Source organism: Tympanuchus pallidicinctus, unplaced genomic scaffold, assembly GCF_026119805.1.
Source record: "Tympanuchus pallidicinctus isolate F22 unplaced genomic scaffold, pur_lepc_1.0 scaffold15, whole genome shotgun sequence".
NCBI lineage: Eukaryota > Metazoa > Chordata > Aves > Galliformes > Phasianidae > Tympanuchus > Tympanuchus pallidicinctus.
Window position 1 is genome coordinate 7,141,351 of NW_026294669.1, and position 22,086 is coordinate 7,163,436.

The 22,086-nt window shown below is 39.2% G+C and overlaps 1 protein-coding gene across 6 annotated transcripts in view; it reads left to right on the forward strand.

The window, feature by feature from the left end:
* The window catches only part of NCKAP5 (NCK associated protein 5), a 377,529-nt gene that overhangs the window by 337,716 nt on the left and 17,727 nt on the right, over window positions 1-22,086 (forward strand). Inside the window, exon 20 of one of the 6 annotated variants that reach the window (XM_052676205.1) lies at window positions 12,115-12,180. The exons of the other annotated variants lie outside the window; for them this stretch is intronic. Coding sequence (XP_052532165.1) covers window positions 12,115-12,120 — 6 coding nt within the window. The 3' untranslated portion in view covers window positions 12,121-12,180. Of the gene's footprint in view, window positions 1-12,114; window positions 12,181-22,086 lie in introns of those variants that run through there. 6 annotated transcript variants of the gene reach the window in all.

Here is a 22,086-nt window from a genome sequence, read left to right on the forward strand (position 1 = left end):
GGATAGCATTCTGCTATTAAAAGGAGTTGAAATCGAGGCTAGCAAGAAAACACAGAAAGTATCTTTTAAGACCACTCTTTGGTATCAAGTTAGCTACTATGTGTAGCACAACAGACAGTAAACAAATGAATGACACATCTGAAGTTGTTTCCTAAAAATGTGAATGAAAGCAGGCTATGGAACTCAGTTATCTTCTGTTCTCTGATGAAATATGGTTGATATGAGCTCTTGTACTCCTACTTTGGGGGTTCTGAAGATTATTTTTTTGGTGATCAGTTCTAATGGATCTTGATGCTAAACACAAACCTTTTTCTTTTCTCCCCTTATCTCATGTGACCCCACTTGTTATTTCTGTCACGGGAAGTGCTAACCCTGGCATCATGTAATCTCAGAATCTTTGAGAAGCACCCTCTCAGCCTATTTTCTCACACTTCTTTCTCACTTGGCCTCTCCTTTTCTCTAACAAGCCTATTTGTTTGAAAACAGGGTTACCCAGCCATGGTGCACTGTTACCATTTTGCTTTCGTTTCCAGGGTCTTTGCCCAACTCTTTTTTCTTCTTTTTAAATACAAGCTCTTTTGTTTCCATGTAAGATACCCACATTTGGGGTATCTTACAGTATACACAAAGGTGGTAGCAGAAAATAAAGAGCTGCAATTGTTAGCGTAACAATGCCATTCTTTAAGTTTATATATATATATATATCTTCCCAGATCCCATGTTTCAGCTTCAGAGAATGACTGTGCAATGTAACTTCAGAGGTGATTAACCAAAGTTAGAGCCTTACAGCTTGCAGGAATCCAGGCCAAATGTGCAGAAGGAATGTGTGGCAATACCTCTGTTTATTCCAACTCTGCTGGCATAAAAGTCCCACTTAACTCAATATTAAATTGACTCACAAACTTCTGAAATGCATCAGCCTCATTTCCTGATCAACCAGATTTCACTAGTCCTCAGAATATGATTCAGTATGAATATATTTGAGTCATATTAGGAAGAATAATTGTAAAGAATCTGGTTTTTTAGTTGGAAAGAAGAAAAGGGAGGAGGGAGGGGAAAGATAGAAGAATACTAAGGATAGATGAAGAAAAATAATATGAGCACCCACCTGATTCTATGTCTTAAACTTTTAGAGATTCATAGCTTCGTTACGTAGATGGGATTAATTATATGTGTGTGCGTGTGTGTGTGTGGCATTTCTGCCCTCTGAAGGCCAAAATCTTTTGTTATTAACAGAGCAATTAGATTTGGTTCACTATAGAAAAGTTGCTCAAATTTATGTCTTCTTTTATTTCATTCTTATGCATTTCTTGTGCAGGACAGTGTGCCAGTCAGCACCAAAACTTAAGCAAAACTCATTAAAACAGCCTTAGGGTCTTTGCAAAAGTCCATCACAAAAGTAGAAGGCAACAGGTGTAACTCAGCACAAGCATTTTTTCACGCATTGTGGTGGGGGCCTTTTGAGAATACTTTGAAGCTCTGAACTAGCTCTCAAAACAGCATTGCCTCTCAGTGAACAGTGGAAGCTCAATGGAGCACTGGGGATTTGCCTATTAGTATTAAACTTTTCAGAATGACAAATGAGAAGCAGTGACCATGGAAAGCAGGTTGCCCCAAACTCCTTGTTTCAACCAGCATGGCAAATTTATCTCAGCTGTAATTTGTCCAACCTGAGAAGATCCACAGTCTGTTTCATTTAGAACTCCATGTTCTGGAACTTCTCCCACCAGAAGGGGGGACACCAGAAACTGAGGCACTTACAGCCAACAACTATGGGGGGAAAGAAAAGAGAGAAGTTTTGAGGTGAGAAAAATATGCAGCTTTCATATGAAATATCTGGCATTTTGAACAAGGAAACGCTCTCTGCTTTGCATTTCCTTCCCCAATAGTGTTTGTTAAGCCTTAAAATAATAATAAAAAAATCCAACCACACAAGCACCGTGATGGACAGAATGAGTTTACTCTGCTTGTCGAAAGAGCAGTGTGGTGTATCAGTCCCTTATCCCGATTAAATTGGACTGTACAGCACCAGTAAGAGAGTGACTTCAGCCTGGGTGCTCTAATGAGGCGCTCTGGCAGAAGCTGTGCTTGCCCAGGCTGTCACTTGGGATGTCTCCTTCTCTCATTCACCAGTGTTACCCCCAAAGTATAGACACAAGTTTAATCAGCAGAAAGTACTGCACAGAAGAAGTTTCAGAGGGGAAATGATCTGTGGACAGTTCTATGGTAAAGAGACACCGAGTGGGCAGTTTGACGAATCACAAAGGCTTCCATACATTGAAAGAAGTATTTATTGTTCCGTATCTGCAAAGTCTTGAAGAGCATTGTGGTTTAATTCCCTTGACTCTCCTCATGGCCAATTTGATGATACATTTATTTTGACCTGGGAAACATATTGTGAAACAGCATCATTCTTTTGTACGCTGCAGTATTCTGGACAAGGAAAACAAATCACAGTTTCAAATACAAAACATGTTGGTTTCTTTCACTTAACTTGAGACTTAAATTGAGATTTGAGACTTAAATTGAGACTTAAACTTTCACTTAAATTGAGAGCCATGGTGCATTTTTCTCATGTAGGATTTTCAAAACCAGAAACAATCTTTTTTACATGTTTCAAATAATTTAAATGATAGCTTTGGTGATTTAATAAAATGTGTGCAGCACCAAACTCCACAGCAGCCACCAGCTGGGAAAGACCAATTGGGTGAAACTTCAGTGGGACACAGCTGCTTCTCCTGCTTGCAGCAGTAACTGGTAGTGCCTACAGCAGTATTCTGACATCATGATTACTATTATATTTTCTCAATCAAAAAAACGTTATTTCATATTTCAATTAACTTACTGTTTAGACTTTGAAACCTCAGGATCTTTTTCTTACAAGAATCAAAAAAACAAGATGAGTTTCCCTTGCCCAGGCCTATTGTTTATTAACTTATTTTATGGTCAAATGAGAACCAATACAAGACTTTTTATTGTCTTCTTTGTTCCCTTCGAGAAATAATGGAAATGGTCAAAGTGTTATTATTCAATCATCCTTATGATCCCAAAGCAACACAAATAATGGATTTTCTTTTCTGTCCTTAACCAACCATCCTATACTTCTTTTCTGTAATGTGAATCATAGAATCATCAAATCTTAGAATGGCCTGGGTTGGAAGGGACTTCAAGGATCATGAATCTCCAGCCCCCCTGCCACAGGCAGGGCCACCAAACTCCCCATTTAATACCAGACCAGACTGCCCAGGCCCCCATCCAATCTGGCCTCAAACACCTCCAGGGACGGGGCATCCACAGCCTTTCTGGGCAGCTGTTCCAGCACCTCACCAATCTCTCTGTAAAGAACTTCCCTCTGATATCCAACCTAAATCTTCCATCCTTCAAGCTAAAACCATTTCCCCTTGTCCTGCTGTTATCTACCCTTACCTTTTCACCCTCGTGTTTTGTAAGCTCCCTTTAGGTACTGAAAGCTGCAATGAGGTCAACCCACACCCTTCTCCAGGCTGAACAAGCCCAGCTCCCTCAGCTTGTGGCTTACTTATATTTCAAGGTATGACTTGATAACTTGATAAAGAAAACATCCTTTGTGGAAAGGACTGTGGTACCCATCCCGTGTTTCTAATCCTCTTGCTTTCCCTCTGTTATGACAATTCTGACATTTATATCCCACCTGCTGTGTTAACTACATCAGCAACTGAATTAGCTGGCTTCAGTAGCTGAGGAAGTACAACATGAAGTTATGCTGTTACTCAACATGGCAGAATTTGAATGCATTGTACAGATGGCTGATGGAGATAAATGTTCAAATCACCATGTCTTGTGATTCAGGAAGATATTAGAGCATGCTGGCCAATACAAGAAAAGGAGAGATTGGAGAAATTCCTACAGTTTTGGCTGCACACACAATTGGGACAGATGTGGTGACATTCCCAGATAAACTTGATGGTTTTTTACAGCTAAGTAAGCTGATTCGGTGTTAATGCTATGTGGTTGTTTCATTGTGCTCACAAGCCTTCAAATGTATCATATTGAGAAAATGGAGTATCCACAAAAGGACTCATAAGAGTAATAAGGATATTTAGCAATTGCACATCACTTACCAGCCATCTTCTGTGATCTCAGAGTGTTAGGTTGGGTTGGATGTATCCGGCATCCCTGAATTACAGCAGTTGGTAAAGCAGCCTGGATGCCTCTGCTGGTTGCACTAAATAAGAGTAATGGGAAAACAAAAGTGTGAACTTCTAATGCTTGAGGCTTGTCTCCTGTGGAGATCAGTAAGTGGTGAGGTAGTGCTTGAATTGGCTGCACAGCGAACACACTTCACACTGTGCATCTACTTAGGCAGCCCTTGAAGAGCATGCCTGCAAAGCTTAGGTGCATGATTTGGTTTCTCTGAATCATTTTTTGTTTTGTTCTATTTTATTTGTGCTTCTGAATAGAGCCACTCTTAAAAGAGGCTCTCCATATTTAAATGTCCATGGTAATGTAAGGGAGACAGCAGCCTTTTCCACATTGCCAGATGTGCTAGGGAGGGATTCTGTTTATCACATGATAAAGACAGAGATAGTGATTTGGGCCCAGTTGCTAATTGGGAAGAGCTGCATCCTAAGAGTTTCAAGTGGGAAGGAAGTACAGGCCATGGAACTATCTGCTTGCCTGCTTAGCTGCTTACACCAGCTACCACACTTCTAACCCAAAACTGGGAAGATAAACTTTGCCCCAGGCTTGTCTGTGTGGAGAGCTAGTAAAAAGCAGCCATTGTAGCTACCATTTTTATTTTAAACAGTGAAATCTCTTTGCACCCTCAGGCAAGCACTAAATTATTACCTTGATTACACTGTTGTATATTAATGAGAGTTCATGCAGCTGGGGCAGCGCCGCAATACCCACTAACTGCGTGATTTGAGGAGCTCAGTTTCACTGTCTGTGAAGTGGGGACAGCGAAAATTAACCTCAAGTTACAAAAAAGAAAAAAGACAACAAATGCTCTAGATGAGCTTATTAGGGTCACAGCTTATTTTGTGCAATGTTTTGCTGCAAATAGTTTGAAGCAAGTTTCATAAAGTATTATATCAGAAATTAACGGAAGGTAAGGGACTTCCTTTGCCAGTGACAGAAAGTATCTAGAAATTATAGTTTTCTGTGTGCTAATTGTACGCCTGCAATTCATTTATGAGATGCATGAAGCGCACGTCCTTTTTGCTGTTTTCCTCACTGAGCTTAAGACAGAGGAGAATGATCAGGTGCAGAGGGAATCAGTCTGTTTCCTTTTCCAGGCCCAGTGAGACTAAGATGTTGAGAAAGATGCTGCCATCATAAGATTTGTAGATAGGGAATAAGACTGCAACCATTCTCTGACTTTTGTGTTTTAAGATCAATGCTTTTCTTTCATGCATGGAATCAGTATATCAAATCACTGCATAAGTTTAGGGAGGTGGTTTATTAATGTAGACATTAAGTGAGGCTAGCCTAGCACCACATGATCTCATTCACTCAGGATCAGATATCCTTTCATCTTCCTTGTCACAAGAACTGCAAATGCCTTTTACTGTGTTTATGCTTCTGTGTTTTATCTTCAAAATGGAGAGCATGTTAGCACAGGGTATGTAGAGAAGATCCAGCAGCAGTTTTAAGTGCTACAAGGGAAAGGATAACTGCCCATCATATGTCCATTTAGGACTCAGCATGTTGGTTTTGGAAGCAGAGTGATTTGTGTTGCCCAAATGAGACAGGTACCGTTCTGAGCCTTGTGCTTGAGTTGACCAGGACCCACAGCCTACTCCTCACATGCTCTATATGTGGCATGTACAGTAGTCTCTAAGCTGCATGTGTTTCCACTTACCAGAACTGACTTGGTAGGAGCCACTCTAGTGCAAATAAGAGAGTTTGAAGCAAGTTTTACGAAGTATTATATTGAAAATTAATAAAAGGTAAAAGGAGTCCTTTGCCAGTGACAGAAAATATCTAGAAATTAGACATTTCTGTGCTCTAATTGTATGACTGTAATTTATTTATGAGGTATACAAAGAGCACCTCCTTTTTGCTCTTTTCCTTGCCAGGCTTAAGACAAAGACATCACCCCCCTCCCTATCGCTGAGAGCTGCAAGCCTTCCTTTCTGTTTAAGTGAAGGTGTGATCCTCAGATGAACGATGCAGTGCTTGTTCTGCCAAAGCAAAGACTGTCTGAGTAATTATCCAAGTTGATGTAAGATCTTTTGTCAGGGGAATTTCATAGGACTATTTGACAACAGAAGTGACAAAAACCACAGGAGCATGATCTGATAAGAAAACAGATTTTACCACATCACCCATGGGAGTATTACAGAATTAAAAATATTTTTCCTAGCCTCAAGCCTGATTCAACTCAGCATGGGGAAATAGGGAATCAGAAATAGGCTAGGTTGTCTCCAGACATCAACAAATCCCACATCGCTGCATGTTTTCCCCTTCCATAGGGCAGGTTCACACCTGAAAATCTGCTATTGGGTCTTATATTGCTAATCAGGTCTCATTGTTCCTCGTATCTTGCCATCAAAGTCGCCTCCAAAAGCTGAAGTGAAGAGACAGCAAAACAAACAATTTGAAGACTGCTAGGCAGTCTCCTGGGACCAAAGTCTCACTTGACGTGTATCACTTAAAAGAAATGTTGTGTAGTGTGGAAGAACATTCTTACAGTTAGCCCGAGGAACTAGCTTGGCAACAATAAAAAGCTGCAGTTATACTGAGACTCGTTTCTTTCCCTCTGCCTTCTAGGTGAGGCAAGTGAAGCTTCTTTCACTGCTGAGAGCTGTAGAAAAATAGCAGGCAGTGGAGAGTGGTTCAGCAGCAAGGAGGGTGATAACATTTTCTATAACTTGATTAAGCATAAAAAAGCTCTGGCAAGGGAAAAGGACATATGTAAGGGAGAGTCCACCGAAGGAAAAACATTTTAAATATCATGCAAGGGACGTTATACCATAAAAAAGCTGATACAGTTCTAACAGTAACAGACTCCATAATGTTAGTACTGTGCCACCAAACCCCATTCTGCCTAGCCCTCCAGCTGGTGTAAAAGTTCTCCCTATTTTATGTTTGTTTAGAGTATTTATGGGGATGGGTAGGTGGCGGCATTTTAACTCAGATGTCTTTTAGCACCGAGTTTTAAAAGAGTCTTTGGCTATCGGTGAGGGACATGAAGCATTTGGCACGGCACAGCAGGCTGCGTGGCATTTAGAACACATGGCGTGCAAGGCTATGGGAGAATCGCTGGGATGTGAGGCTGAGAGAAGATGCGGAGGAAGTGAAAAGCTGCAGCTCCAGTAGGAAAGTTAAGGATGCATCCCAGGCATGTAGGTACAGTTCTGGTGCTGATGGCACAGTCGCATAATGCCAAATCCCATGGTAACTCATGGCAGAGAATTGCTGACCCACACCTTTGCATCACACTGCACACTGCCTTGCAGGGACAGACACTGAGCACTGTAGATGTCTGTTTACCTACAAAACTCAAGATTACATAAGGATTTAACAGACACTGTGGCTCCTGGGCTTAACTAGGTAAATCCTTTCTTTTAACAAGAACCAGAAGCACGTACTGAGTAGAAGAATCATTTGCAAGCTGATTTCCCAGAGTGGAAAATGTTCTGAGCTGTTCCACAAAAGTTTGGCAGATGGAGCTGCTGTGGTTTGCAGCATGGCCCAAAGTGCACTGATGTTTCTGCCATTTGTAACCAGGCGCTCGTCAGTCCTCTGGAAATAAAGCTTTCATTTCATTTCTCTGTGTTGAATTGGAATATAATAATAATGCTGTCAGCCAAAGTGGAATCCAGGGCACAGTAGCAGCAGTAAATGATGAATATTAGTAAGCTTGTAAGACAGTGTAATTGTAGTAATGGTAGAAATGATATTATTAATAAAAAGCTAAAAATAAATTGGATTCAATAAACATTGGATTGAGTCAATCGAGAGAAAAGCAGTAAGGCAGAGAGGTATTCAGTGAGCTGTTTGTTTTCTGAGACTGGAAAATATTTTCACTCCAAGAGGAGCATCTGATTAGCAGAGTTAAATGAGATGAATAATGCTGTAATACTTCTGTGAATTGCGTTTCCAGCTGAAACTTGCCTTCTCCATCTATAACAGTGATGTGTTTGCATAAAGCACTCAAACATCACGAAGGGAAGGGCAGGGAATGATCAATCCATTATTGTGAGCATTCTGTTCCGAGCAAAATACATGAGGACAAGTTGCACAGCTGATCCTAGCAGCAACTGTAGCAGTACACTGGAAATATGTTAGTAAACAGGATTTTTTGAGAGGATGCTTTTTGTTTTCATATGAGCATGGGAAGTAATATCCTGATCAGCATACTCTTTGAAAAGAAGGCAAATTTTATGTCACATATTTGCAAAAATCATTTTGCAATAGCTTGGTGATGTTTACACTTTGTTCCACCATCTATTTTTATCTCCCCAAAGTGATTCACCTTTTATTTAAATAAGAAGTTATATTTGATTTCATGCAGTGTGACACTGAGATTGTCTGCATTGTGCTGAAAAATATTAGGTGTTTTTTTAAGCTTAAGCATTCTCATTTATGGTAAGTGCTGAAGGAAAATATTCTATTTCTTACTGTATTTTGTCCATGTTACATGAACTCATGGCTTTGTGGAGTTGTTTTGATGGAAAGCAAGATTTGTGTTTGGTGGGTCAAATAAATGTGGGATTTAGCAAACATATAAGCAGTAAGTGACAAAGGGAAGTTTGTAAAGCTTCTAAGATTTGGCTACATATCTTAGGTACCTACTTAACTTCCACAAAAGCTAAGAGTGCTGCATGTTTCTGTGTCATGTTGCAGTTCCCCCAGCCCAAACTGCTCTCCCTTCAGCTCTGAGACACATCTGCACAGCTCAGCCCCCCATACTGCCTGGGCTACTCCAGTCTTTCCCTGTGCACTGATAGAGGTCACCAAAACTTCTAGGTGCTATAAAAAGCTGTAGCCTTCAGAACTTTTCTTACCTCCTCTATTTTTATTCTCAGTAATTAAAGCCTGAAGTGACTATTTGAGGAATTGTCTGAATATTTATCAGTCAAACATTTGGAAGAGTTTTTTCTGTTATCTTATTGCATGTGTCATTGAGTACTCAGTATGGATCCAACTGTAAAAAAAGACATTAAATGGATTTGTGTGGATGAAGAATATATAGTGGAAGTGGGAGGGAATGAAGAAATTAGATATGAATATATTATATGGCTGAGTATTTTAGAATTTAAATGTTAATCATGCATTAATAGTCTGTGACATTTCTAATAACGTAAGTGTCTAAAATTTAGCAAGACATGGAATATGCAGAAGTTACCAGATCAGGAGGCTTGTTTGTAGCACATGTACTAAGATGCAAAGCAGATCTAAGATGTAAGAGCTTTTCAGACAATGCTTGAAACTGACGAAGTAGCTAAGCAGCCAGCACATACTTCCTAATCACTATTGCAAGCATTATTTTGCCCTGTGTAGCATAGCTGCCAAATGCACCCTTACCTGCAGCCCTAATCAGTACAAATGCAGGCCAGTTTTTTCAAGCTTCATTTGTTTCCTAATGGCAGTACCTAAATTCATATTTAGACACTGGCTGCCCAGTTTTTGAGGGTGCTAGAAATCTGCAGCTTTTTTTAGAGCTTTGCACATTGGATCCTGTGAAAATAATGGTGTTTACATAGATGCTCAAAAATTGGTTTGGATGTTTTCCCTCTGTCAGGCAAAATTCAGACGGGTAGCATCCTTCTGCTCCTGCTGTACATTGGCTCTGTGGGCAGTGTCACAGAACCTCAGCAGGCAATTTCCCATGGGCTAAAGGGAAGGCCAAATACTCCGTCTTTTTTAATCTGGTCCTAAAATGTTACAGCTAAGATCATATCATAATGAAACTGTTTGTACTTCTAAGCCCATTTTTTAATTGCATTTTCTGTACCATTAGAGAATGAGCAACTCGAAAGTGCTGTAACTGTATCACTTATTTTACTGAATATTTTTACCATTACTATTATTGGAACATCATCCATCCTTTTCTTGTTCTTGAGAACCACTTTAACAAGACAGGGTACCAGAGAGTTCAAATTTTATAATACTGTATTTCTATAAATGAATTCTATTGCAAGAAAAAAATGGAATCTATTATGCCATCATTAGCACAGTGATGAAAACAGAGGCAGCAGAGCAAGCCAAAGAACAGCAGTCACCATCTAAAACAGCTGAGTAATGTGGAGAGCTGTAACCTTTCTTGTTATCGGATAAAGACTGAATAGTCTTCCAAAGTCCTGATTGTTCTTAATAATTTCATCACTTGTTGGGGTGCTACTGGAAGATGAAGTTGTCTGGGTATGTAGAAAATTTACGTATGAAGACATTTATCTACTTGTCTCATTCTACAGGGCAAATACTGTTGGTTTGATGTGTTTTTCTCTCATGTTACATAAAAGTACTTGGTTTCTCAGTGTTCATTTTTTAAGTGGAAAGGGAGCTAATACTGATGGTGCAGTGCATTGTCCTTCTGTCCCTGTGAAAGTGTTTGAGAGCCTACACACTCAACAGAGCCACGAACTTTGGTACTTTGGACTCGGGATTTTGGGTAGCTTTTGCCTTTGCTGCAAGAGATAGAACTTCTTTCACTTCTGTATCTTGTTCCCCAGAAGGTTGTCTGGTATGAAGCCTAGACATCAAAGGCTAGAAGGATCCAGATTTATGAGTGCATCACTATAGATAATTATCATGCATATTTACTTGGGGGAAGAAACTAGTCAGTATCCATAGCCCTAGGACACAGAGGATGAAGAGAAACTTCTCCATTGGCTCCTTAGGCTCTGGATAGCAGAAATCCCCTGAGCTTTCAGACAGAGATGTCCAATTGAAATAAAATTAGAGACAATTCCAATTGATATATCATAGTCTGGCTTGCTGTTGCTCGTGGCATTAGCATTTGCTAACCTGTGCTAAGCCAATTTTGTGAGACAGTTGGGAGTTTAACAAACCTATTTCAAATTTCATTTTGGAAGACTCTCAAGCATGGGGGAAACTGGTTGTGGTTTGTTCATTGCAGCAGATGGTATCCCATTTGGTGTTTGTTAGCTTTGTTTGCAGCTCAATATTTTGTTTCTAGGGGAACTCAGTAAGTTAAATAATTCATCTCTCTAATGCATTAAGAGTCTAATCCAAAGTCTACTGAAGTCAGTGCAAAACGTTTGATTAACTACCACATACACTGAATCAAATGCCAGGTCCTGTACAGTGAGGAGCATTGCAGATGCACTCTAGTAAAGAGAACAATACAGGCCTCTGCCTCTGTCTTTCCACGGAGAATTTTCTGCCTGCAAAGGAAAAAAAAATGAATTTTCAAATTCAAACAAAGCTTAGCAGTTAGGAGTGCGGGACTGTAGAGATCAGAATAATGTTCTGGCTGTCTGACCAAATTGCTAAATCTCTTTTGCTATTAAATTCCCCTTTTTAAAAATAAAGAATATAAGAAATACCTTCCAGCTACATTTAGAATTTAACCTTGTACTTGTAGCAGAATGCTTTGAGGACGTTGATGGGGCCCTGTAGTGATGCTAAGCAAATAATCACTTAATATATTCATCAAGGACTCTTACTCAAGATAGTGTCTTGCATCACAAGAGCTAACCACAAGCATTGCTAAGGAACTTTCAGAACGTGAGAAGCAAACTTGCACCCTGGCCCTTCCATGAGTTTTGCATTAGCAGAGCTGTGCTGCCTTCAGCAGTCCTGCTGTCCATGCAGAGCTCTTCTCAAAGCTGCATGGCCAAAGTTTTTATTCCATTCTTACAAGAATTCAAACCCTGAATAATCTAAAACACTGAAGAAAATCAACATCTTTAAAAGTGGATTTGTATTCCAATAAATATCAGATGTCTGTTAATTTTCAGCAACATTATTCAAATTATTTGCCAATAGAGCTTGGGAACTACTTTATTGAGTATTTTTTATCCAGTTTTCCTGTTTGTGCCATCTTTGGTCATTCAGAAAATGAATGCATATTACCTGTACAGCGTAAATGCATGAATTCCAGTTGTATTTTAGTCCTCCTAGTGGCCTATTATATTAACAATATTATCATCTCTGTTTTAGGCATAGGAACATGTTCTGCATTACCAGTTTTTACAACAGTTTTCAGCATTAATAATACAGTAACCTGATATTGGTAAGGTCAGTAAATCTTCTAAAGCATTTGTACAGAAAATGCACTCATGTAGCTGGCTGTCCCTTCACTTCTACATTTCTGTATTTATATATATTCAGATTGAAGCAAAATCAACACAAAAAAAATACTACATTATTCTGTCACTGCAGGGAAGTCCACAGGGAGGAGACTGAGTTCACATCTCCATGCTGAATTCCTACTTTGATCATTCCTGACAAAAATTTCCTTACAGCCAAAGAGGGGATCAGACCCTGCAGAACTGTGGTTCCCAACATATACCTCTACTGTGCTTCCTTTCTCTGGAAAGCAACCAAACAAGGCCTTGTCATAAAAACATCTCACATTCTAATAGGAGATTTTTATAGCTTGAATAGATTCAGCACAAGTGTTTGCCACTTAGATCCTGTTGGCTGCATAGCCTGAGCTTTTGCTGGGAAGGCAAAGGTGGAAAGACGAAGGACTGTCGAGTACATTTGGCTTTCACTCCTTGCTGTTTCCAGGCTGTGCCCCTCAAAGAGAGTCTGCAACCACTAATGTCTTGACCAGATCCAAGTGAATGACGTTTTCTGTGCCTGCTTCAAACAAAGTAGGGTAGAAGTTCTCTTGACCAGAAACAGACGTATCTAAAGGATGAAGCAAACAAACCTAAAAACACAGACCAGCATTCCTCCAAATAACACCCAAATGATATGTTTGTTAATCACAACATGTATCACTGCTTTATTTTTTTAAGTTGGGAGGCAAGCTGAACACTTCATAAATTTCCTGGCTGTAGGAACATCCATCTGCGTTTCCAGCAGTGGTCTTCTCAATGCTCAGCGTTATTCTGGTTATTTATTCGCTGTGCTTCTTTTTGATCATCATTTAGAGCTGGGCAAAGGAATATCATCTGCAGTCTGCATTTGTGACAAGAATTGCCGATTCTCTGCTTATAGTCTTATCTCACATCTCCTTTTGCATTAATCCATATAGTTCTGGGTCACAGCCACTTTCCTTAGTAAGAGATTAGCAGCAATCTATATTTTTTCCATCAGTATACATTTTATTCCACTGGCCAAAATATTAAACCTAGTTTTAGCTTGTTTCTATCTTGAGATTGTCACCACCAGCATAGGCATACTATTTTCAACCAGTAACTGACAACTGTGTCAGATGCTCCAAATGACATGGATCCTCTCAAGTAATCAGGCTTCAGTATTCGGGCACGTACCAGGTACTCCATAAATCAGACAAAGAGGCCCCTTCCATGATGTCAGTCCAGCACGAGACAATTGGGAGGGCTGAGCGAGGAAGCAGAGCTGTGGCAGCTGTGCAGTTCTGGCTTCTGATGGATGAAGGCTAGATGGATGTAGGCTAGATGGATGTATGTGTTTTGTTTGTGTTTGTGCAAAGTAGCATCTTAGAAAAAGTGAGCATTTTAATAGAGCAAGAGAATCATCAGTGATGGTGGTAGTCAGTCAAAACTGGAATAACAGTGGAGATGAGTCTAGGGGAAGAAAAAAGGGGGACACCACTGCTCCTGGAGCATGTCTGTGGGATAAGGAATTAGCAGTAGAGCAAATATGTCAAAGTTGCTGCAGTAAAGCACTGTAACATAACTTTTGGGTAACACAGAATTGAGGCCTTGCAAACAAACACGACCAAGAACTCTGAAGCCCTTTACTTGCTCAATTCATACCACTGTTCTTCCCGATTCTGCCATTTTGGGCACTAAGCAGCAACTTGGGTCACAGAATGACCTTCTGAGCCAGCAGTGCAAAGCTCTGGCCACATTTGTGTGTGCAGGCCTACATTGCTGAGGCTCCTTTCCTCTCCAGCACCTCGAGCAGGGTGCCATGCAGGCACCTGCAGGTCCCCATGCCTTTGCAGGAATCTAGGAGCTTATGCCAGCAGGCCTCTGTGTTAGCAAATATGTCCTCAAGCACATCTGAAACAGCCATGAATTTCTCAGCTTTTTAATTACATTTTTTTACTTGATTATCTTCCAACAACTTTTATTTGTTGGTTTTTTTTGTTTTTTTTTTTCTAATTCTTGATTAATTTTTGGTTGGCTATTTAATACATTGTTTGGTTAACTAATCCATGTAGCTGTTTGTAATTATTGCCTTACTATAAAATCATCGTAATAGAAGGTTGGCTGTTGTGTTTTTTTTTTTGTTTTCTTTCCAGTAGAATAACAAGTTATTTTATTATTCAAACAGGGCTTACTTCCTGCTGTTTTCAATAAGATTTTTAATAAATATGTAAATTTAAAAATTAATTTACTGCATACGTTTGGCAGCATGATTCTTGAACTGACAAAAGTTTGATGGATTGTAAAATTATCCCCCCTAAAAATCATCAGTCATAGTAAACAGAATTTATCAACCCCTAGTAATTTTACAGCTTTTTCTTCATCTTATCTTCTGTTAGGAACTCACTTAGAATTGATTATAATATAGTATATTTCTAGAACCGTAATTCATTCATAGATTAATTAGATTTTAGGTTAATATCCCATCATGGTATGGGACATGAGCCAACAGTGTTTTTCAGTTGTTACAGAACTGCAGCAGAGAAACCTTGATTACTATTCCCATGTGGTTTAACTGCCAAGACTAATCACCAATCAAATTCAAACCACATAAAATGGAACATCCTTCATAGCATCTATTTTCTAGCTGATTTATACTGTGGACTCTTTATTGATATGACTGGATGTACTGAAATGAACTAAATGTTGCAAGAGAAAATTTCTCCTTCAGTTTGGCTCTGCAACGTTTATCTAAAACTTTTGCTCAAAGTTTTTGTGCCTCTGCCACTCAAATTCTCTGCCCTTCAGCAAAGATAAATTGTTTGCATAGGTTTAGAAAGTGCATATAAATATCTGTACTATTAGGTAGGATTTGTGCAGATGAACCTAAGCACAAGTTTCCACTCTGCAATTCATGCTTTGCTTGAATGAGTACTAAAAATTGTGCAGATCGTGATACTACCTTAAGAGATGGCAAATGCATTAGTTGCACCTGTGCTGTCCCTTGCTCTGATTAGGAGGGAACTTTTGTAGTCTCATTGCCCAGGATCAGAAAACAGCATGCAGATAGTTCAGCTGCAACAGGTCTACTGAGAAGGCAGCCTGCTTACAGCCTGTCCCTCTGCTGCCTCCAGGACTGCTTGCCAGTGCCACCTGTGACATGATTGCCTAGCTTCATCTTGTAAGCCACATCTGTCAGTGAGGTAGGGCCCAATTTACCTCCTAATGTAAGACGGTACACCTGGGGAGCTTTGTTAGTTATTTCCAGAGGCCAGGTGTCACAGAAAGGGCAGTGACTTTTGGTTTGATTCATTTGAAGTGAAAAAGTCCACTGGCAGGGAGTTCAATTGAAATCTGGAATGGAGAGAAAAATGACAGGTTCTAAACAAACTCTTTTGTTGGAATGGGGTTAGGGGTTAAGCACATAATTAAGACTTTTTTTAAGAATAAAGAAAATCTATAGTTCTGCTTGGTGAGAGTTTGGAAGAGATGTCATTCTGACGTGCATGCACCAAGTACACATCATATGGAGGTTCCCTGCACGGTGACCGAATGTGCAGTCTTGCAGAAGGGGACTGATGGGTCTGGAAAGATTGTTTTTCTCTTCCCAGCTGTCCTCATAAGAGACTAAAAATGAGAAAAATGTTTTCTGTGAAGCTCAATTCTGAGTTTAAATGACGTTTGTGAATCATCTTTAGAACTTGTAAGAAGGACATTCCCCTCTTTTCCTCTGCAAATCTTCCAGCACAGATTTGTACTCGTTGAACTCACCTGCAGATATGGCAGCCCTATTTGTGTATATGACAAGCTAGTTCTCATAACTGGGAGAATTATTACTACTTTGTGTCTTTATACTGCTGATTCACTCTTGGTCCTGCTGCTTAACATCCCTCCGTCTTGATCTGCACCTTCTGTCCTTTTGTCCTTAGCTCAGTTGATGTACCTTGGGTATTCAGAGGTAACCTGAAGTGAATCTGGTCCAGAGCTCAAAAGAGAGGATTACCAGTGTGGAAAATTACTACCCACTGCCAACTGCCATTTGCAGTGTAAGTCTTGAAGAGCAATTCCGTTTTCCATCAGTATGCAGGGTGACTGACATGCAGACATTACAGGCCAGGAACTCAGACATCACTAGAGTGAGGAGATAAGTGCCCTTGTAATTACCAAAATAAATAGTCTTGTTCAAAAAAGCCAAAGGTGGGGGATGGAGACAGGTAAGAACACAGCTAATACGTAGGAACAAGAGTCTGAGAATAGCTCAACCATACAGAAAAATGACCCCGATTACTGAAAATGTCAGTGAAATTACATGTTGTATGAGTGTGATCCTGCATTTACTGGATTTGAGACAATTTTTTTTTTTTTTTTTTTTTTTTGCTACAGTCTAATGTTGGATAGAATTTGTCTAACAGCTCAATTTTGCACTAGCTTTCAAAAATCATTATTTTACTACGCTTTTTCCCCTCCTTGATGCTATTCTAATTGGATGTCTCAATTGAAAAAAGATTCCTCCAAGCCCTTAGTCTAGGCTAAAACTGTAATCCATTGTTTATAAAACCCATTCTTTATTGAAACAAGCATCAACGCCTTCATCAAAATAACTCCTCAGCAGGACAAACCTCTTTATACTAAAATATTGTGTGGTAAAATTAACTCTGATGGCTGATCAGTGGAGGTGAGGACCACATTGTTCCAACAACGTTCAGCAGGTTATCGCTGACAAAATGCCCCTAAAAATAAAGGAATAGTACTGAATTTAAAATGGCTCTCATGTCCAATAACTTTGTTGCCAAACTTATCTTTCAGCGTGATTTTTTTTTACTGTGCTTTTTTTTCCCTTCACTGAAAAATAAGTACAATTTTGTTATTGAACTCCCTCCGTGAGTAAAGCTAAAAGGATCTCTGAAAAGTAAAGCAAAGTATCCTCTGCATGCGTTGTTCATGTTCAGTCTCTTATGTTCTAAAAACTGAGGATCAGCTTCCTTTCTCACCATGGATGCCTCTTCCTTAATGCCATGTGATGAGCCTCGGGTTGCAGTGAGCATTGCTTCTAGTGGGCATGTTCCTTCTGTGAGAAGCATAATTGGTCATTCTACCAATGTGAACAGAACCAGGTCCTGATTATCTTCTGGAAGAAGTATGTATTTAATTTATTTTCTTTTTAATATATCCCCCTGAACACACTTGACTGAGCACCTGTATATTACCAATGTAATTACCAGTTTCCAAGGGATTATCACAGAATCACAGAATCACAGAATGGCCAGGGTTGGAACGGACCTCAAGGATGATGAATCTCCAACCCCCTGCCACATGCAGGGCCTTTATGCTTTATTATGCTACCTTACAAAGTTTTAAATAAACTTTGCCCACACATTGTTGATCCGCCCTGTGGCCATTCTGATGCTTTGTTAGACAACAACCATATTGTTGACATTCCTTTCATATTGAGCAAAAGGTAAAAGGTTAGACTTACCTTACCTTGAAGTTGGGACCTGAAAGTTCATCTTTATTAAATTATGCAGAAGTTCAGAGAGGGTTTTTATATGCCTAATCAGGTCAAACAGTTTTGTCCTATCAACATAGAAGTCATGTTCTTTGTAAACTGTGAAGATGGCATTCTTGGCATTAGAATGCTGAATGCACCCAGTCATCTCATCACTTTGTGAGAACTGTGCTTTTAAAAGCACAAGGCGCAGTTCACTAAGACATTTTATCATCTAAACCACACGAGGATTCAAGCCAGACAATGTAAGTCCCAGTTCCTCAGTCCCCTATTCATTAAGCAACAGCTATTTTCTCCAGATCTGCAGCTACAAGTTATACACAGTTCATGCTAATCAGCTTTATTTCCTTTAAGGTAATTTTCTTACAATTCAGGACCATCAGGAATGATCTCCTAAAATTTAAATATATTTCTAGATTGTTTCACTTAAATACATTGGGTTAACTTTGGTTCTGTTTTGTTGTTTTTATATTACCCATAAAGTCAATTGTGGTCAGTATTCACCCATGTATATATGGCTTTCTCATGCACTGCTGTGTGAGACTAATGAGCTTAAAAATACTCCATATCAATACATCTTTTTTTTTTTCCCCAAGAAAAGAAGTCAGCAAGTATTGTTTATCTGGAAAATCTGATCATGTTTCTTTGAGAATGTCATTTTTGTGCCATCGCAAAATATCATGGGGTTTCTGCTCAAGTGGGGAAAAGAAGTGTGATTCATTATTTCAATAATTATTTTACTGTCAATTGAGAAAATAGATGAAGGCTTCTGATGATATACAGGGGAGAGCAAGTCTTAACTTATTATTGAAGGTTATGCTTTAAAGAGAAAGAAATTCAAACGTCACATTTTTAGCTCAGCTGTGATACAGCAGAAGTCTGTAATACAGCAGAGGTCATGCGGTTACAGCTTTCACCTTTGTAGTCTCCTGCATGTGGCTGTGTGACTACTTTCACTTCAGAGTGTTACCTGTCCACCTGATGTTCCTATCAGTCTGGTTAAATGAGACTTACTTTCCACAGTCTGCCCTTGCATTCTGTCCTGGCCGGCTGACAGAAAGCTGACACACGATAGAAGACCAAAGTGAGCCCTTTTTGTGCTACACCTTTCTACATGGCACAAAAATCTGCAGACCAATGGTGTAACACCATAGAGAGGCTGCTTCAGATCTACTTCCAGTCCCAATATATACCAATATATACCTGATCAGAACAGTGCTCTGCATCTCAGTACACCTTACTGAACACATTATATATGAGCACTCCATGTAATGCTATAATCCCACTTAGACCCATTGTGTCATAAATACAAATTACAGGACTGCAGGATATCTAAAATGGTAAAAATAAATGTAAACTAATAAGCAATGGCTCTGTGTGATCAAGTTTGCCTTGAAAGTAAGTAGACAAAATAACAAATAGAACTTTTAAAAAGGTAAAAATTTAGAAAATTGTTCTCACTGACAATAAAATTTCAACTAATAACAGAAAAAAATGCAAAGATAATTTGTACTTCCTATTAGAGATCAGACCTAAAATGAAAGACCTTGAGTTATACAATTAAATATTGATTCTGTTGATCTATATTTAATTCTCATAGCAATTTAGTTGCTTTTACCCAGTGTTTTGCAGTTATACTTCACTTGAAGCAATGCCCTTTTTGCTTTTGTGTTAATCTAAAAACTAAATTGCCCAGTGCATGAGAGACGTAAATAAAGTTCATTGTATTCTTGTGTGTAACTGACTCTGAACCCCTTAAACTGCTGGCTAACTAAACTTAGACAGCTGGAAAATGCATTTATCCTGCAGAATGGTTCATTGCTAATTTTGGGCTGTGGCATGCCTTATAAGCATAGCCTGACCTGCAGGCAATCGGAGCTTCTGCATGTGACTGCATAAAGGAAGAAATGGACTTGCTCTTGCTTTCCTTTCTGCATGCCAACTGTGGAGTCCTTTGTACCCATGAACTGGTCTGTCCTACTGTGCACCTTCTGTTAGACCTGCAAAATCCTCCTGCCATTCTGCACAGCTGTGACTAGTCCTTGATCACACAGCACTGAAAATGCATTCTCCCCACATGTAACCTCTCATTTGTAAAGTTTAAGAAAAATCTATTTTGATGTATTAATGTAGAAATAACACCTATTTATACTGTATCAGTGGAGCTGCAGGCTAGTTGTGTTTTCCTAATTTGCTGTGCTTGAAGTGACATGCCAGATTTTATTATATCGCTAATGGCTTTTAGTTATTCCCTTTAGGATGATGCCAACAAGGAAAGCATTATTCTGATTCGTGACTCATGAATTTATTTTGAAGCGATGTGACTCGTGATGAATGTCTGTATTATGTCAGGTAGAGTTTCTCCTAACAACCAGTCGGTGCTCTCAGGTGGTATAAGGCATCCCATAATGACTAGCTCCAGAACTCCAGGTGGGAAGCTCTCCACTTACACAGAATAGAACAAATGCTGCCCCTGCCCTGAGACCATAATGGTGTGGGTTTTCTATCCAAACATAAAGTTATTATAAGTAAAATGAGCTGTAAACCGATCTGCTTTAGGATGATGGGCCATTGATATTACAAAGACACTGTGAAAATCCTTCCTGAATTGAACCTGTTCTGGCTTGGGCCAAAATCTGTGACTACATCTTTTCCCTGAATTTAGGAATTCATAAATGATCATGCTGAATGCAGTAAACACTTTATGTATTCATAGAACAGGTGCAAAATAGTCACCAGCAGAGTCAACACCTTCGGGATGAAATGGCTTTAAGTGTTACTTCTGAGATCAAGAACACACTGTTGGTCCCATCTTAGCCCTTCTGGCAACACTCAACAAAATACTATCGATCTCTCCTATGGTGATAAAAGCACCTGTTCATTATGCAGAAAGCCATGGTAAATATGGGAAAGATTTTACTGAAGCCCAGGACTTCGAGGCTGGGTGCTCTGTACGCTGTTAGAAAACTCACTCAGTTCTCACGGATACAAAATGTATGTGATCTGCTGCCAAAATATTCCTTATCTGCAGGAAAAAAACTACTGTGACTCCCAAGTGCATTAGTGAACTATCTGCTGTAAAATGCACAAAAGTGGGGCCAGCCCCTGTTCTTTGCTGTATTTGTGTCTGCTGAAGTCATAGCATACCTTCACAGACAAAACTATATATAGAGATGCTATTCAACCACATGCTTACGTGATTGATCAACAGATTCTAATAGTTGTTTTGGTTTTGACTTTTGTTTAATCTAGCAACTGTTGCATCTGCTGTGAAAAACAGGAAACAATGAAAGATGGATCTAAGTAAATGTTCTAGTAATTCTTCCAAGCTGTATCTATAGTAACTAGAGAAAAGATTCTTAAAGAACCAGAACTGACATTTGCTGTGAGGCACCAAGTTTACAGAAATTATCAGTGTCTTTTCACCTCTAGGAACATACATAATTCTGTTACCGTGGAAGCAAAATGACTTGCTGATGAAGGAGATGCGTACATTAGATTCGTTGCATAAACATTTTATTTTTTCCCATGGAGCTCAGGATGTGAATGAGTTTTCTTCCACATGCCAAGGATTGGAATGTCATATTTGAATTTTATAGCTGCAAGTATATCGTATGAATTATTATCCCAAATGCGTTTTAACAGAAAATTTAGTAGATTATTAAAGTGAGCTGTAGTAATAAAGTTGTGAAATAAGATCACTCTTATTGTATCAGATATCTGAGTACAGTTCTAGCATATTAATATTCTTTGCCTAAATGTCCTCACGTTCTTGTTTAATTATCGAATTAGCAATAATTGGTGGTCCTCGCTCCTAGAGTTAATACAATGCCTGGAAGTGTATTGCATGCAAGCAGACTACCTCAAGTGAAAGAAAACCTAAGTATTACTTTCCAGATTGTGAGCATTTCTTATACATATTTGCATAGTATTTCAGTAAGGTGTCAAAGAAAGGAATGCAGAACTTTTTTTTTTTTTTGACAACTGAGCGTGAAGTCATGGAAAAAGAACAACTGGGTGTCCTAAAACAACTATTGTCTCTAGTTATAAATTTTGCTACAACTTTTAGGTTTTTTTCCTTTGTTGCTTTACCTCATGTATGCACCTGCACTTACATGCATGAAATTTGTGAGTCCCATACTATTCACTACTCTGTGTATCTTTTGCCAGTGGGTTGCAGTGATGGGCTACGTTTCGGTTCACTTCAATTTCATTTGCTTCAATGATTTTACTTAAAATTTGTAGAGTTCCCTGTAGTTCTCTGCAGTTTCTCTAATATATTTTATTAACTGTTAGCTTCATATTAAATGACAAACTAGGATGTGATTAAGCAGGATTTTAGTCTAAGCAGTACATGTGAAGTATAATAAATGATTGATA